The following is a 16,860-nucleotide window of genomic DNA, read 5'->3' on the forward strand; positions in this document are numbered from 1 at the left end:
ATTTCCCTCAGAATGTTGCTCAGTCACCAGTATTTGCCTTCTAGGCCATCCACTTTTTGTACATGGAAGAGAAGAATGTGCCAACTTGTCCTTCAGAGAGAAAACTTATCCTAGGTCAGCCCTACTCTGGAGGGAGCTGAGTTGATGAATTCAGCTCAAAGAGCTGCTGTCTTCAAGTATGGCTCTGGTTTACCACTGCTTGCCATTATTAGGAAGCAGGCATTCAAAGTTCTCCCTGTGGAAGAACCTCTGGATGAAGCTCCACCTACTCTGTGCTTTTCTCTATTGAGAAAGAGGAGTAAAGCCAGGTCAGAGAACCAGTTTTGGTAGCACTCCCATCTTTAAATCCTGGCTCTCAGGAAAAGCTACCTTTTTTCCCTCCTGGCAGCTGCCACTTAGAAATTGATGGGAAAAAATTGAGGTAAATTATAAATCAAATTACTATTGTTCTCCTTATACATAGCTATAATGCAGTCCATAGTCACTTAGGATTTGATCCTGTTACATCTAAGGGCACTTAATTATTCATTGATAAAGCTGAAGAGGATTATGTGTAGCAATGAATTGTTTAGTGTTGATTCTTCTTCTTTTAACACATTGCTATCTGCTATTTTAATTCATTTTAGAACCAGTGCACAACTAAGCCACTAAATAAAAACTAAAAGTATGGTAGAATAAAATGTGTGTCCACCTACATGCATATTTCCTTTTCCTTTAGCTATAAATCCCCTTTATATGTTATCCTTTACAATACAATACAAAATTACAGCATATATATAAGCCTAGGCCCCAGTCTCCTGCGTAAATTCCTCTTTCTGTTTCTTTGCAGCAATTATTTCTTTGTGTGACGTTCTATCAATGTTTAATCTTGAGGTGTCCTTTTAAGCCGTAATGTGAGAGGGCCCATAGAGCTTTTGAATTATATATTGCCTAGCTCTTTTTATTTATTTATCTTTCTCTCTGCATTTGTTCATTTAGATGCCTTAGAAACTATCGTTGCTGGACAAATTCCTGGGAATTTCTGTGAAAAACCAACCTCTATGGATGAGTTCCAGAAGAAATCCAACCAAAAGCATGATGCAAGATCGCGAAAAGTAAGATTCAAAATTTCCTCAGCTTACAGTGGTCGAGTCTTAAAACAAATGTATGAAGATGGGCAAGAGCTTGAAATCCCAGCAGAAGGCTACTCTCATAATTGTCAGTCCTGGAATTTTGAACCCCGAGACAATTTATTGGGGATTAGAGAAAACCCGGATCACAGCTTTTATCCATCAGCTAAACTGAATGCCCAGAGGATCAGTGTATTCAGAGAAGGGAACAAATACACTCTCACAAGTAACTCTTCCCTTTTAAATGACGACAAGGCTGATGATCGTATGGTAAGTAATGTTGTAATAAAATTTAGTAAAATGTAATAAAACATTCATTTGGTAAAGATTGTAAATAATGTTTAGTCATGTTTACCAAGACATTATTTCAATGAAATATTAATTATTTGCTTCCATTATATATTCTTTTAATATACATAGAAGTGTGGTGACTAGAAGTGGTTAGGATGCTGGACTGACAATTGTCAAGCTTGCATTTGAGACCCAGTTGCTGCTGCGGGACGGGGTGAGCTCCTGTCACAAGCTCCAGCTCCTGCCGACTCCACATTTGAAAATGGGCAACCGCAAGTAGAGAGATGGGTACCATTTCAGCAGGCAACTCAATGGGGACATGAAAGGAGCCCCCATCTGGGCATCCCTTGGGCAACAGTGTTGTCGCCATTCAATCCTTTCAACCCAGAAGCATTTTGCTGCTCCTGACACAAATGTAGCTATATATTCTAGCTAAATTTACAGAATGTTTCAAACCAGCATAAATTCAGAAGTCTAAGCAGAAAATAGTAGATTATGTAATGGGGAAGTTCCATATTGCAGTGGGGGAATTTATGCTTTACATGTCAAAGATCACATACTACATTTTTACATTGCTAGTTTAAAAGATTAAAGTACAAACAATGTAAATTGAAGACTTTTGCTTGGGTTCTGGAGAGCTGTTGACTATCAAAGTACACCATGTATGGTCTTATTTCAAACTTGTAGGATCTGTTCTACTATCCTGCTGTACTTTTTTAAATAAGAAACATAAGACCTTATCAGAGCTTGGTGGAAATATAGATATAAATATAAAAATAATTAGTTTTTGAATGCTAGTGCTGTATAGTGTTCAAAGTCCTACATCACATAAATCAACTTCTGGTTTCTCTTCACCCCTCCTTTTTTCATTTCAGTAGAGTAGTTTAGATGAAAGAGGTAGGCTGGCAAGGATTTTATTGCTCCTATAGGTAAATGATTAGCTGAAAGAAATCTTTGTCACTCCATTGCAACCCTCCAGAGAACCAACCAGTAAAGCCAGATCTATTTTCTCTGTATCTCTGAAAGAGATAATAGGGTTACAAATGGATAAATAGCCTAACCTCCTGTAAAGTAGCTTCTCATATTGGTATTGCTGAACTGGCAATTCTTTGAAGATGTGTGGATGATTTGCAATTATAAAGTTTGGAATTTAGTAGGGTAATTAGCACCAAAACAGGTTCCTAGAGTTTGATTCTGATCATTCTGTCAAATCAAATGTTTGTATATTTCAGTATAGTATTTCAGTGTCTATTCAGTTTTGAAACCTGTAATGCTTCTGATCAAAATGCATCTACTGGCTATATGTGGAGGTCTAAAACCTTCTTTTTATTCTGAGAATACGAAAACAAAATGAACATAATCGCTGTTGAATGGGATTCTTCATTCTAGTTCTGAAATTATGGAAGCTTGGTAACTGCTTAGTGGTAGCAATTCATTTAAAATTAGAAATAGGACAATTAGAATCAGTATATAGTGCCTTAAAAATTAGATCCAGTTCTGGATGCCACTTGCAAGCACTTTCTATTGCAAGCAACAGAAACAGCTACATTAAAATTCACTTGCTAAGTATGCCTGCTGAAATAATAAAAGTATAGAAGCCCACAATAAGCTCTGAAGGAATAGTAATGAGAATACAATGATTTACAAAGCATTTTATTGAATCATATTACTTATTAGGAAAACTGACATCCAGGCAGGACATAGACAGGAGTGGAGAACTATTTTTCACCCTGAAGTTGACATTTCCTCACTGTGAACTTGTTGGGGTTGCATATCAGTAATCAGCAAGGGTTAGGAGTTGGCTATATGCTAGAATACAAAGTAGGTGTGGGTGAACCCACAGTGTGAGAATCTTCAGCTCTGCTTCTTGGATGAAAAGCAACTTCTTTAGCTTCTTGAATGAGAAGTGAAACATCTTCAAAGAAAAACCAGAAACTCCAGTTGCCTCTTGAAAAAAAGCACCTTTGGGACAACCATGAACTGGATGACTGAGAATCTCCATAGACACAATGTGAAAAGTCAATGCTTGCCCTATATTGGGTCACCTTTTGTTTCTACGTGTCTTTCTCGTACCCTCCCTCCCACTCCTTCCTTCCTTCCTTCCTTCCTTCCTTCCTTCCTTCCTTCCTTCCTTCCTTCCTCTAACCTGCCATTATTCAGCTGATTTGGAAATGTAATCTGTAAATGATGCAGGTATCTTTCTTTTTGTAATGAGAAAGAATGAACTTTATGAATTCCATTATCAAGGCCTTCCAGCGCCTTGGCACAGGACCTTCTGACTAAGCCAGTTTCCATCTACCATTTTGGGAGGTCAGGCTTTTTATTCAATTTGGGGAGAAGTCTGGTAGGCTGGACATGTTGGAGCTTTCTTTGCACTTGCTAATTTAGTTCTTGTTTCATAAAGGCATATCTGATAGGCACTAAATAGAAAATGACTCCCATTCATTGCAAATATACAAGCTTTGCAAATCAGCGGGAAGAATTCTCTCTTGACTTTACTGGGCAATGAAAGAAAGAAACCTTCTCAGTACTAAGTATGGATTGGAGCTCATTAAAAAGACCATCCGTCTTTTAAAAAAAATTAAACATCTACTTATGCCATTCTATTTCAGCAACCCCGCATTTTAGATTTTGGGAGGATTATAATCTATACCAGTAATCTAAAAATAATCCGGACACCACTGAGCAAGAAAGAGCTAATGCAAAGAATCATGCAGAATGAAGGTGTTGATGATTGCTCCTTCATGAACTCTGAAGGAAGAGGAGGAAGTAGCACTGTTCAAAGCAATGGAAACATAAACAGTGATGAAACTGAATCAGACCACAACCAACATGTTTGGGTAAGACAAATTATTTCTTTTTCTTTGGTTCAGGATTCTCCTGGATATGGCCAGAATCTCAGGTAATCAACAAGTAATCAGGTAATCAACAAATAATGTTGATGGAATCCATTGATTCCATCAACATTACTTGTTTAAAAGTTTGATATCTAGACAAAAGAGAATTTGGGGGGGAGGGGGGTCTCCATACACATAAATTGCAGTAAAAGAAAATCTATATCCTTAAAGAAGAGCTGCGAGCTTTTTGGGCATATAGAATGTTGATGACAGTTTTGCTAGCAGAGATAAGAAATTCTAGGTCAAAGGAACTCACCCCATTATCACTCCATAATTATCTCCAAGTTAATTCTCCAGAATTAATAAACATGAAGATAACACCTCATATGATGTATAAACTAGTTTGTCATGTTTATCATCGATGTCACCCGTTTTGTAACTACAACCAAAACATTTTGAAATATCTGAACTTAGTCAATGCTGAGAACAGAGAATCCAGAGCTATAACTTTTCCAAGTATGGTATTGCTGAAGCTCTCGTCAGTAGGTCATTTCTACTCATCCAGATGGCAAGGCATGTCCTTGTCAAATCATTCAGTATTTCTCCCTGTTTTGCAGAGCAAAGTCTCAATAGACTTGTGTCTAAAGTCATACACACACAAACACACACATCTGGCTGTGTTTAACATGCACAAACAACACAAATACCAGTAACTTTTGGGACAAGTATATAAGAGGTCCAATTTATTGCATATATTATGTACCCTCCTGTTTGTCTCTTTTTCAGTCTTTCTTCTCCAATTGTCAGGAAGAAAGGAATAGTTCTCTTGCATGAAATGATTTCTTTGACTCTATGCATTCACCAGAGTGAGGTCAGGTTATCCATCCTAGGGGTTGACAACAAGGCATTTCTGATTCCTTTAGATGGAACATAAGGAACCCTAACAGGGATAATTAATTAAAAATTAAACATGGTCCAAAATGGAGACGCTGACAAAATCTACATTTTGTAGGTTTGAGTAAATGATCAATAAGCAAGCAAACAAACACACAAAAAGTATTAGAAAACGTTCTGTATAGGTAACTGGGGGGGGGGAGGCTTGTAATAAATAAGCCCTTCTATCATTATTAGAGTGATAAGCCTTAAGTATAAGATTTCCACCATGTGCAGGAAGACTAGAAGGACAAAATCTAGACAGGCTCCTGCTGGTGACAAAGAGATAAAGAAAACTAATTCTTGACTATCATCTAATCTAATCTGACTTTTGCAATCCAGATATAGTAGCCCTAATTTTCAGCCATAGATCAAAATACAATTATTTTCTTTTTCCTTGCTTTTTAACACAGCATGATGTGTGTTACTCTTGTTTAATTTATATCATAAAGCTGTACATACTGTACATGTCCACTGCCAAAGTGAACAATTGCTTAGTATACCTACTGGTGAAATGATTGGTATCAGATACAGACACCTATTATTTCTAAACCATGAAAGTCCATGAGGATTGAGATAGAAAATAAATGACATAAACAAACAAATAAATGTATTATGGCTTTGGAAAGGACCTTAGAGGTCATCTAGATCTGTTGATTTATCCTTTTTTAGAGACTTCCCAGGGAAGGAAAACTAATAAGACCATTATGTTTCACAAACATCAAGGAAGTTCTGCCTGATCTACAGTGTGAACCTCTTTTTTTGCACTTTTAATCCATTGGTTCTGGACTTTCCCTCTAGGGCAATGGAGAATAAATCCACTCCATCTTCTGTGAGACAATCCTTCTGTCATCCTTCAAGGCAGAAATAGATGCAGCAGAGATTCCAGGACTGAACTTAGAACATAGAATAACAGAATTGGAAGGGACCTTGAAGGTCTTCTAGTCCAACCCTCTGCTTAAGCAGGAGACCCTATACTATTTCAGATAAATGAGTGTCCAGTTTTTTTTTGAAAGCCTCCAGTGATGGAGCACCCACAACTTCTGAAGGAAAGTTTTTCCATTGATTGATTGCTCTTTATTCATCAGTTGTTTTATTTTTTTAAACACTGAAAAATTGAAGCAACTGGGCACAACAAAAGGCTGCAGGATGTGTCCCTTCCCTACCCCCAGCAGCAAAAGCCAAACTATGTTTGAATAATATTTAAAATTCTGGATGAAAACAATGCAAATCCTATAATTTGCTTATTTTGCCAAGAAAAAATTTACTTTGGAGAACTTTTCCTGTTACTTGTTTTTCTTCTGGATAAAGGTTTGTATGAACCGATATGAAGGAAAATTGTTTAATCAAGCCTTTGTATTTCAGGAAGGCGACGAGGAGAACAGCTGCTCACAGTGTAAAGGATCAGGCTCTGCCCCCTGTGCTGTGTGTCATGGAAGCAAGTTTTCAATGTTGGCTAATCGATTTAAAGAGTCATACAGAGCTCTGCGATGCCCTGCCTGTAATGAAAACGGGCAGCAGCCTTGCCAGATTTGTGTTTAGTGACTCTATCTATTCTTTAATTTTTCTTGACTTACTTTCTTTCGAATAGAACAGACCCCATCAAATAGTCTATGCCAATCCATCTTCTTTAGCTAGGAAGCTATCTTTTTATGCTTGGTTGTTAAAGAGTCTATCGATTGCCAGGCTTTCCACTGAATTAAAAGAGCTGCCACATGTTTCAAGACAACTTTTTTTCTGTTTTCAGCTGAGTGAAAGTAAAGCTGCACTTATAGAGTAATATAAATGTCATATAAAAAGACTTAACTTTGCCTAGCTTGTGTTCTAGGTTCCTTTGGTCTTATTTTTTTAAAAGAACAGACCCAGCTCAGACAGAAGAAACAAAATGGAACTCTTGTTCTGGTACAACCAGGAGTTCCAAAACATGAGAAGAAAAAAAGTGTCAGAGATAACAGGACTGTTTTAATAATCTTTGGATTAAAAAGTATTTTGGAGTCAGGCAACCTTACTAAATCTAAAACAAACAAACAAACAAACAAACAAACAAACAGCTAACTAGTTAGCTAGCTGTATGCCTACCTTTCAGGAAATTATCCATCTGAAAATTCTTGAGGTTATCCAAACTATTTGCAAGTTACAGTTTCCAGGGCTCCTTAAGTATTTATACTTTCTTGCATCCTTGGCAGAACAAAAGTTATTGTTTTGGGACTTGCTAAAATAGAAATGAGACTCAATTTGGTCTAGTGATTAAGACATCAAGACAGAAACCAGGAGACTGAATTTTAGCCCTGCCTTTGGCACAAATCAGCTGGGTGATCTTGGGCCAGTCACTTCTTCTAAGCCTTAGTAAGGAGGCAATGCCAAACCACTTCTGGAAAAAAAAAAAACTTTGCCAGAAAACTGCAGGGACTTGTCCAGCTAGTCTGGATGTGGTTATATGGAAGATGTGATTAGATGTGATTAGATGGAAGAAAAAAAAATGCATCAATTGTTAAAATTATTTTGAAAAAAAATCAAGACTAGCACTATAAGGTAACAAAGGGATTTTAAAAATTGTACTTCTTGACTGACTTCCAGTGATTGTACAAAACTTTGCATTGCAGATGCAGAAGCTCTATTTAAATCCATCTTTAGGTATGGCTTCTATCAAAAGATTCTTAGCACATAAAATAACTTGTCAGATACTATTTATTTACACTTTTAGCTGGCTGACTAAATGTCATGCTGTATTTAACATTCATGAACAATTTCATTTTGCAACATGCTTTGCAATTAGTTGTACATTCATTCCTCCATTGGTTCATCTGTTTTCTTTCAAACCTGGATCATTTCAAATGGAATACTTTTTAATGTGCTTTATGTAGAGAATCTTTTTACTTCTGTTACTCGATTTAGGCAGCCCCATATTTCCATACATAACTAGCTGAAAAAAGGAAGAAAACAACAGCAATCAATGTACTAGCACATTTGGAAAAAATATATTTGTCCCTTTCTTCAGAGGGAAACTATAACTGATGTTAATGGGAAGCTTCGCCTCTCCCAGGATTTGCAGTTAACAAATGGTACTTGTGTTCTTTAAAAAGAATTCCCCCTTGTAATTTCTAAAACATGAGTTCTGATTAGTTCAGATGAAGAAGCAGTGTTAAATATTTAACATGTACTGTGGGGAACACCAGAACTATTGCTAATAAGCAGGACTGTACAGTGATTTGAATTTGAAAAGGAAAAGGTAATTCGGAGCAGAGATGTACATGTGGCACCTCTTGGTATCTCCTTGAATCCCACTGCTGTAACATAAGCTTCTTTACAAAGTTGGAGACAAGGGGTATGAGTGTTTACTTGCTCTCCAAATTACCCTCTCATCTTCAAATCCAAATTGCTGTACAGCTCAGCCCATAAGAAAGCAAATTTGGGTCGTGGTTTTGGGGGGGGGGTTGGAGAGGAGCCAGGGTGGTTTGTTTTTATTGATTGATTGATTGATTGATTGATTGATTTATATGGCGCCCTATCTCCAGCCGGACTCAGGGCGGCTCACAACAGTTAAGAAGCATCTAATAAAAAGTTAAAAAATTAAATCCAAATCTCATAATTTAACAGCTAAAAGTACAATTAAGACTAACAAGTTAAAATTAAATTAGAATTAAAATCCCATCAGTCCAGGCCGGCCAAACGAAACAGCCATTTTCAGGTCGCGGTGGAAAGAGCAGAGGTCGGGGACTACCCAGAGCTCCAGGGGCAGTTGATTCCAAAGGGTAGGTGCGCCCACAGATAAAGCCCTCCCCCTGGGGGTCGCCAGCTGACACTGTCTAGCCGACGACACCCTGAGGAGGCACTCTCTGTGGGAATGCACTGGGCAATGGGAAGCTGTTGCTGGCTGCAGATGGTCCCCCAAATATCCCAGGCCTAAGCCATGTAGGGTCTTATAGGTAATCACCAGCACCTTGAATCTCACTCGAAGGGCAACCAGCAACCAATGCAAGTCGCGTAGGAGAGGTGTAACATGGGAGTGTCGGGATATTCCCATCACAACCCGTGCGGCCGCATTCTGCACCAGCTGAAGTCTCTTAGTGGTCTTCAAGGACAGCCCCATGTAGAGGGCATTGCAGTAGTCAATACGGGAGGTAACAAGCGCGTGAGTAACCGTGCGTAGGGCATCTAGGTCCAAATAGGGGCACAACTAGTTTCTACTTACCTTTACTACTGATTTGCAACGGGACAGCGTGCGCGTGCTTGCTCTTCTGCGCACGCGCAGAAACCTCCTAACGTCTGGGTCGGTGGGCGGAGCCTCCCGCCGGTTTTACTACCGGTTCTTGCGAACCGGTCTGAACCGGGGGCAACCCACCACTGGTGGGGGCTTGCCCTAAGTTTCACTTTATTTTCTATGCTGCCTTTGCCTGAATACAGGATCTAAGGACTTGATGGGACTAAAAGATTCCTTATAGATTTCATCTCCTGACGTTGGAAAAGCAGGTAATTTAGAATTGAGATATATACATTACATGATTTAAAAAAAAATAAATTGCTGAATTATTCGCTTTAATGCTATTGTTCAACTAAATGTAAGTAGTGACTTATCAGCTTGGATATGCCAGTATGCATCTCATTCAGATAAACTCAACTGACCTTTAAATATATAACCAGAATAAGCAACTGCTTTGAATTTTAATGAACACATAATGAATGTATGTCAAAGGAAGGATTTTACTTGAAAAAGTTAGGCATATTTTGCTTTTGAATTGTTTAAGTATATCAGCTTCCCCTTACTACTAAAGATATAAAAACAATCCTCCAAGAATTTCTGTGGGAATCCATGGGAAAAAAAATATTTTAAATGGATTTCATTGTAAAAAAAAAAAAAGTACTTTAGAAGCACTTGTGTGGAATCTGCTAACATAACCTTTCCTCTAGTCAAAAACTGGACATCTTTATCTATGATTCTTTATTTATTAAAGTTGCCTATGTAAAAGGGGTAATTTGGGGGGTGGGGAGTGTAAAGGCTACCTTTGGAAAATTTACAGAGAAAAACTATATTGTATTGAAAATCTGTGTAAAAAAGAATGAAAAATAAATGATTGAGATATTGTGCTAAAGGTTGAATAGACTAGGGCACTAGAAAAACAATGCTTGCGACTTTGTCTTTTTCCTATAACTGGGAACCCACAAAAGACACAACCAACAATATAAGAAAGTTACTTCAGGAAGGGGTTTGGTATTTTCTGCTTATTTCTTTCATTTTGGATGATTACCAATATATATATACATCAGAGTTGGTATTCAGCAGGTTCTGACCAGTTCTGGAGAACCGGTAGTGGAAATTTTGAGTAGTTTGGACAACCGGTAAATACCACCTCTGACTGGCCCTGCCCCCATCTATTCTCTGCCTCCCGAGTCCCAGCTGATCGGGAGGAAATGGGGATTTTGCACTAACCTTCCCCTGGATGGGAAGGGAATGGAGATTTTACAGTATCCTTCCCCTGCCATGCCCACCAAGCCATGCCCACAGAACCGGTAGTAAAAATTTTTGAATCCCACCACTGATATACATATATTTCATATCGCCTCTTAAACCTAGTCTCACTCAAAGCATGCAAGCCACTACTTACATTTGAAGTATGAGTTACATGCGATTTAATTTATCTATGAACCATTAGCTGATAGGGATCTCTTTTGTAGATGCTAATAAAGGCTCTTACTGTGTCTGGTTGGCCTGTTCTTTCTCCAATGGAACTCTAGGCATCTCTTGTGTCCCTTCATTTCCCAAAATTCATTGGTACACCTGGAGGTCCTATGGGATCCATAAATGCAGTGTTTGCCCAGGCATGATCTATCTGATTTAGAGTACCTGTAGTATTATTCCAAGTCATGACTGAAAGGTGTGTGTGTGTGTGGGGGGGGGGGGATCTCAAGTTCCTTCTGAAAGCCTACTAGTTGGTTGGAGTGGGCTGATCAAATGGGATCATGGGATTGACTTCACTGCAGCGTGTGGGGTGGGGTGCAGAGAACTCCAGAGTGATCTGTCCATTGGGAAAGGACTGATATTAACATCCTCCAATTCAAGATCCTGACGCCACTATCCTGATATAAAAACATGATATCTGCTGTGAATTGAACCCTTTATAAATTGGATCAGGTCCATGTTATCATGATGGCCATGAACTCCCAAGCAGCCTGATTCTGAAGGGAGATTTTGCTTTTGAAGACACAGATTTATTACTGTTATTACTGTTACTTCTACTCTTGAGTCTTAGAAAAAAGTAGTATATTTGCATTGATCGTACTGTATTCTAACCATTCAAATGGTTAATGAAGCCCATTAATTATTATACCATTAATCAATAATGGTATAATAGAATTATTTAGACGTAACAGCAAGGAAATTTCAAAATTATCAGAATTGTTATCAGGTTGTTTGGCTGTGATTCTAAAAGCTGACCGAAGCACAAAGGCCTCCATATTTTTACATGGGATTGTTCATCATACATACTCAGAACAACACAATTTTTCTTCTCCAAAGGTGTATGTTCATTTGGATTCCTGTTCATACATTACATTTTGGTGTTCCTAACTAACTTCTCATTCAGAGATATCATTTGCTATCAATTAGATTCTTTTCATAATTGTATTATTCCATATATTACTCATGTATTATTTAAAAATTTCCTTGTTGAATGTATTCATCCGAATTTCATGTCAGATAAGTGGTGTGGTAATTTGACATCCTGAATGTCATTTACATAAAAATAATTAAATTACAAGCTGTGTGAATATGACTAAAAATTATTTGGATTTTCTGTATTTACTATTTGTCTACCTTATGTAATAGCCATAGCCAGTTTTCAGCATTTTCTTTGATTTTATAAACTAACAATTTGTTGAAAGGTAAAGTAAAAAAAGGCACTGCTTCAATAACAAATAAATACTTTATAACTTATATAAGTTATAAATGATTTATAACTTCCCTTTTATTATCTTATTATCTCTTATTTCAAATAGTTGCAGAATTACAAAAGAAATTATGTTAATCAAAATGTACATCAAGACAGGGAAATAAATGCACATGTGCCTTTATTATTTGTATATATAAAACATGTATAAATTGTTTCAAGCTATCTTTGTACACTGTAATTACATAAGCAATTCAACATAAAGGGAATGCTTGATTGGAATGATAAGTATCTATTATAGTGCTATTCTTACCTTTCAGTTCCAGCTATTCCAACAATGTAAACAAAAGGCAGAGAAGTACTGAATGGCTGTAGTTTCTCCAAGGGATCTTCTTATTTGCCAAAAATGTCAGAATAATATAAGGAAGTAAGGACCCCCTTTTAGGGTCTTCTACAGGGTTGTAATGACAGTTGTAGTTAGTCAAAGGAACCATCCCTTTTGTACATGTGCAATGTGATATACAGTACAGTATGTAAAAAGAGTGGGATTCTAATCATATAGTTTTAGCTATTCTCAGTGGCTACTTCTGCCTCCCTCTATCCCTTTTCTCTTGGGTAGTATTAGTTGCCTCCAGGATTGGCTAGAGCATGGGTGTCAAACTCACCGTGTCACATTGCTGTCACGTGATATATCAATTTCTCCCTCCTTCGCGGAGCTGGGGTGGGCATGGCTTGCGCATGATGCATCTGGCCTGCGGACCACCAATTTGACAGCCCTGGGTTAGAGCATCAATGGGATCTGCAGCCCGTCACTTGTAGCACCCTGATGCTAATTTGGACCGGTACTCTTATTTAGTTTTCCAATTGTTCAGTCAAGACTGCAATTATCTTTTTAAAATTTAAACACACTTAAATTGAAGGCCTCTATATCACATATGGGTGTGTGTGTGTGATAGTTCAAATGTTAAAGATGCTGAACTTGTTAGTTGGAAACCTAACAGCCCGGGATTTGAGACCCAAGCATTGTGTGATGGGGTGAGCTCTTGTTCCACCAACCTAGCAATTTGAAAGCATGCAAATGCGAATAGATAAACAGGTATCACTTCAGTGGGAAAACGTGTTCTATGCACCTCAGCATATAGTCATACTGCCGACATGACCACAAAAATGTCTTTGCACAATGTTGGCTCTCTTGGCTAAGAAACGGAGATGAGCACCACATGGAATTGGTCACAACTGGATAGGGAAATCAGATATAGTGACAGCCCAAGTGCTATAATTACACTGAAAATACATAACCTCTATTAACCAAGGTGTTAGAAATGAACAGTGAAGGCCGAACAAGGATAACGCTGCTTCAATGGGGACTGAGCTAAATTCTCAAAGACTTCAAGTAGCCTGTAATTGAATACAAGTTTGAATATGGTATGCAACTTTTGAAGGTAATAACCTGGTATCCCTCTTTGGGAAGGAACGTCTTTCCCATTCTCTCCGTTCCTGAGTTTTCTCCCTCCACACATGTAGTAGACATTCATCATTCTTAACCCACTGAACATGATGAATCTTCACCAGGTTGGTTTCCTGGTGAGGGAGGAATTGCCTCCTTAAATCGTTGTTTTCTCTGTAATTTCCCTGAAGATCTTATGACTCCCCTGAGCCTACTAAGATCTTCCCCTTGTGTGCAATTGGACTACAAAAGCAACAATATTTATCTCTGAACATTGTTAATGGAAGCTTTTGATAGCTGTCTAGTCTCTAAAATCAGCTCTGCTTACATGCCTTCCAATAAGATCAATGATGTTGATGAGCACAAGTGACACCAGATTTTTCTGAGATGATTTGTTCCTTGAACAATGACTTGCCATGGATGAAAGCATGACTCTTTCTTTCTTTGACTCTTTTTTTAATGTATGTAACTGACTGCGGTCTCCAATTTTACTTTAACTAAATTAATTTTCATTGCTATTAATATTTCCTATTACAGTGTTTTTTTAAAGTTTTGAGCAACAAAACTTTAGCTTACAAATTGCCCAGGGATAGCTTTTGCTAAATAAAAAGGCCACTACAAAAGTATTATAAATAAAATAGGAGTGATTAGTAATGGCTGTGGTGCTTTGAAGTCAATACATATTTATCCATGCAGTTAGATATGGATTGCCAGAACTGCCAGAAAGGTTTGGGGCACTGCAAAATTATTTTCTCCTCTACTAACTTTATTAATTCCACAGCTGAGTTCAGTGCCTCAGCTGCTACTCTGAGTTAGCAACAGACACACAGCACATATGTTGACTTTTTAGTGCCTAGCATTCTAATCCTGGTTTAGGACTTCCACATGTGGGATGGAAAACCACTAGGTGGCAGCAAACATACAGGGAAAAATAACTCTTTTGTGCCACCTAGTGGTTGTTCAGACTTTTGCAGTGCAATCTTGTAGCTAAGATACTTGTTTTTCTAAGAGGTTGTTTACATACTCATTGCTCTAATTTTTTTTTTTAATTTGATTTATATGCCGCCCTTCAGCAGAGACTCAGGGCGGCTTACAATGCGTTAAGCAATAGCCTTCATTCTTTTGTATATTTATACAAAGTCAGCTTATTGCCCCCACAAACTGGGTCTTCAATTTACCTACCTTAGAAAGGATGGAAGGCTGAGTCAACCTTGAGCCTGGTGAGATTCGAACTTACAGTAATTGCAGACAGCTGGATGCTAATTACAATCCATTAGTCTGCTGAGCTATCCAGGCTCCTATTTTTCCAGAATAAACTGTCAAATGGGTTGATGTTTGAAAGTGTCACCTCACTTCACCTACAACAATCTACTGTAGTTACAAGTCAATATCCAGTGACTCCCTGTTTACAAGATGGGCGGAGATGTGGAACGGGACCTTCTCGGCAGTTGTCCTGAGGTTATGGATCTTTGTGGTAATTGTCCTAATATTACTACTGGGATCTCTTATTGTAAGCAACTGTTCTTCACCTCCCCCCCCCACACACATCAATTTTCTGTCCACTTCTCTGACAGTAAAACTTTGCACCCTCAATCCTATTTACTTCAAAATAGCAGTGTTAAGTATTTCAGTGTTGTATTTATGTGAAATTACTTCTGGTCTATTAAGATTTGTAGATCTTTTTTGCTATTATTTTGGGGTAGTCAAGGGCTGAGCAAGAAGGGCAGTGCCTGTACCAAAATGAATTAGAATGGTATTAATGGGATTTGGGGTGTACCTGCATTGGCTCAGTTTATGCACAATTCCCATCAGAAAAGCGAAATTGCATTTTTTTCTCGGTGGTTTGCTTCCAACATTCAGTAGTACAACTAGCAGAAGGCTGCATGCTGTGCCACTTGTTTTATAATCTATAACTAAGCATTTTTATTTCATATATATTTCATTTCAAACAAGGGCTTCCCCGCTGGTAAGGCAAACTGAACCTCAACATTTGAGTGGAAGCAAATAACCACCCAGGGAGTGGGGGGAGGGGCGGTAGGGGCAAGAAGAAAATGATCTAACATCAATTATTGGGCTAATTTGACACCAGGATTTTTAAAAAAACAAACAAAAAACAGACACTCCGATCTGCCAGGCTCTCCTGTTGTCTAAGATCATTCTTTAACAATAACAAAAAATAATACAGCGCGGTAATTTTCTACCACAAAATACTTATTGGCAGCTAAAAATAAATCTCCTCGTAAGGTTGAGCCGATCATCTGAAATTATTTCATCCGGATTCGACGCAGAAAATATTATTCGGAGCCTGTGCTGTCGCCACCCACGTAGCATCTGCCGGCACCTCCATAAAAATCCCCGCTTTGGGAACCGAGCAGCAGGAGGACCCAGACGAGTCGACGAAACGCTTCCCTATTATGGGGCTGCCGGCAGGCGTAGCTCGAGCGCCTTCTTAAAACTCCGAATCGCTTGCCAACGCGGGTCGATCCCGAGTCGCTCCGAATTCATGGCTGTGTGTTAAGGGAATTTGCTGCCCTTGACGACGCTAGGGCTGTATAATGCAACGACCCGTTTCCTTTTTTACAGCACTTAGTAACCGGAGGGGGGCTAACCCGGAGGGGATCGCCTTTTTCATTTGAGAACTCTGAAGTAGACGCGCAAACTTTGACCCGCATGCAGGGAGAGGGGAGGAGGTGTGGCGAAAGGCACGTGGGAAAAGCCTAATTGGATTCCGAGCGGGTTTTTTCCTACTTAGAGCCTACGTCAATCCTTTTTCTCTAAAGGTGGCATTTCTACGTTTAACCAAAGCACACGGGAGTCGAGAGCGCGTTTTAGCACCGAATTATAATCCGCGCTGCCCTTTTTGGTTTTTTTTGAGGTCGCGGACGGCAAATGCCGAGCACCATTCGGGACGTCCGAGAAGGCGGCGCCGCTTTTTGGAAAAGGGCGTCCCCGCCTTCCCTGGGCGAGAGACCTACTACTTTCCCCTTTCCCCTCCACGGTTTGGCCCTGGGTTTACATTGTGACCTTATAGGACGGGGTTGTTCTGCAAGCGATGCCGCCGCCCGTCATAAAAGTTTTACGTAGCTCAGCGGGCGAGGGCTGGCGCCTGGTGGAGGGAAGGGGCCTAGCCAGGGCGGCCGGCCGGCTGGTCTGCCAAAAACGCCGCCTGAGTTTGCAGGAAGGGGCCGCGTCGGCGTCGGCTCCGTGCCCAGCATGGGGGTGACGGTGGAGGCCCAGAGAGTTTATAAATATCCCTTCGAGCAAGTGGTGGCCAGCTATCTCCGCAAGGTAAAGCGGGGAGCGCGAGCACGCGCTACTCCTCTCCCCCGCCCCCCCCTCCTCCACAAGTCCCGGTTCTG

General features: G+C 39.3%; 2 protein-coding genes and 1 long non-coding RNA gene across 7 annotated transcripts in view; 2 read left to right on the forward strand and 1 right to left on the reverse strand.

Annotated features, from left to right (window-relative positions):
- The first annotated feature begins 369 nt into the window (after window positions 1–369).
- GRXCR2 (glutaredoxin and cysteine rich domain containing 2) lies at window positions 370–7,220 on the forward strand. 2 transcript variants are annotated; one of them, XM_034405036.2, is made up of 4 exons: window positions 370–421; window positions 979–1,379; window positions 4,013–4,240; window positions 6,536–7,220. In XM_034405036.2, the coding sequence occupies exons 2-4, from the start codon at window positions 1,041–1,043 to the stop codon at window positions 6,710–6,712; spliced, it is 744 nt and encodes a 247-aa protein (XP_034260927.2). In that variant the 5' UTR covers window positions 370–421; window positions 979–1,040; the 3' UTR covers window positions 6,713–7,220. The 2 variants fall into 2 exon arrangements, with proteins under 2 accessions (XP_034260927.2, XP_034260934.2); XM_034405043.2 differs by having other exon boundaries at window positions 979–1,094.
- On the reverse strand, window positions 4,952–16,311 carry LOC148115458 (uncharacterized). 2 transcript variants are annotated; one of them, XR_015732556.1, is made up of 2 exons: window positions 12,368–16,311; window positions 4,952–7,382 (listed from the first exon to the last, which is right to left on the reverse strand). It is a non-coding gene; the product is annotated as an uncharacterized LOC148115458 (long non-coding RNA). The 2 variants fall into 2 exon arrangements; XR_015732555.1 differs by having other exon boundaries at window positions 4,952–10,955.
- A 136-nt stretch (window positions 16,312–16,447) lies between these two features.
- The window catches only part of PRELID2 (PRELI domain containing 2), a 69,125-nt gene continuing 68,712 nt past the window's right edge, over window positions 16,448–16,860 (forward strand). The window contains exon 1 of one of the 3 annotated variants that reach the window (XM_034405061.3): window positions 16,448–16,789. In XM_034405061.3, coding sequence (XP_034260952.1) covers window positions 16,715–16,789 — 75 coding nt within the window. In that variant the 5' untranslated portion in view covers window positions 16,448–16,714. The remainder of the gene's footprint in view (window positions 16,790–16,860) is intronic. The other 2 variants (XM_034405054.3, XM_060688561.2) reach the window with 2 other exon arrangements.

Source organism: Pantherophis guttatus, chromosome 2, assembly GCF_059756535.1.
Source record: "Pantherophis guttatus breed Tessera chromosome 2, ASM5975653v1, whole genome shotgun sequence".
In the NCBI taxonomy this organism is placed as follows: domain Eukaryota; kingdom Metazoa; phylum Chordata; class Lepidosauria; order Squamata; family Colubridae; genus Pantherophis; species Pantherophis guttatus.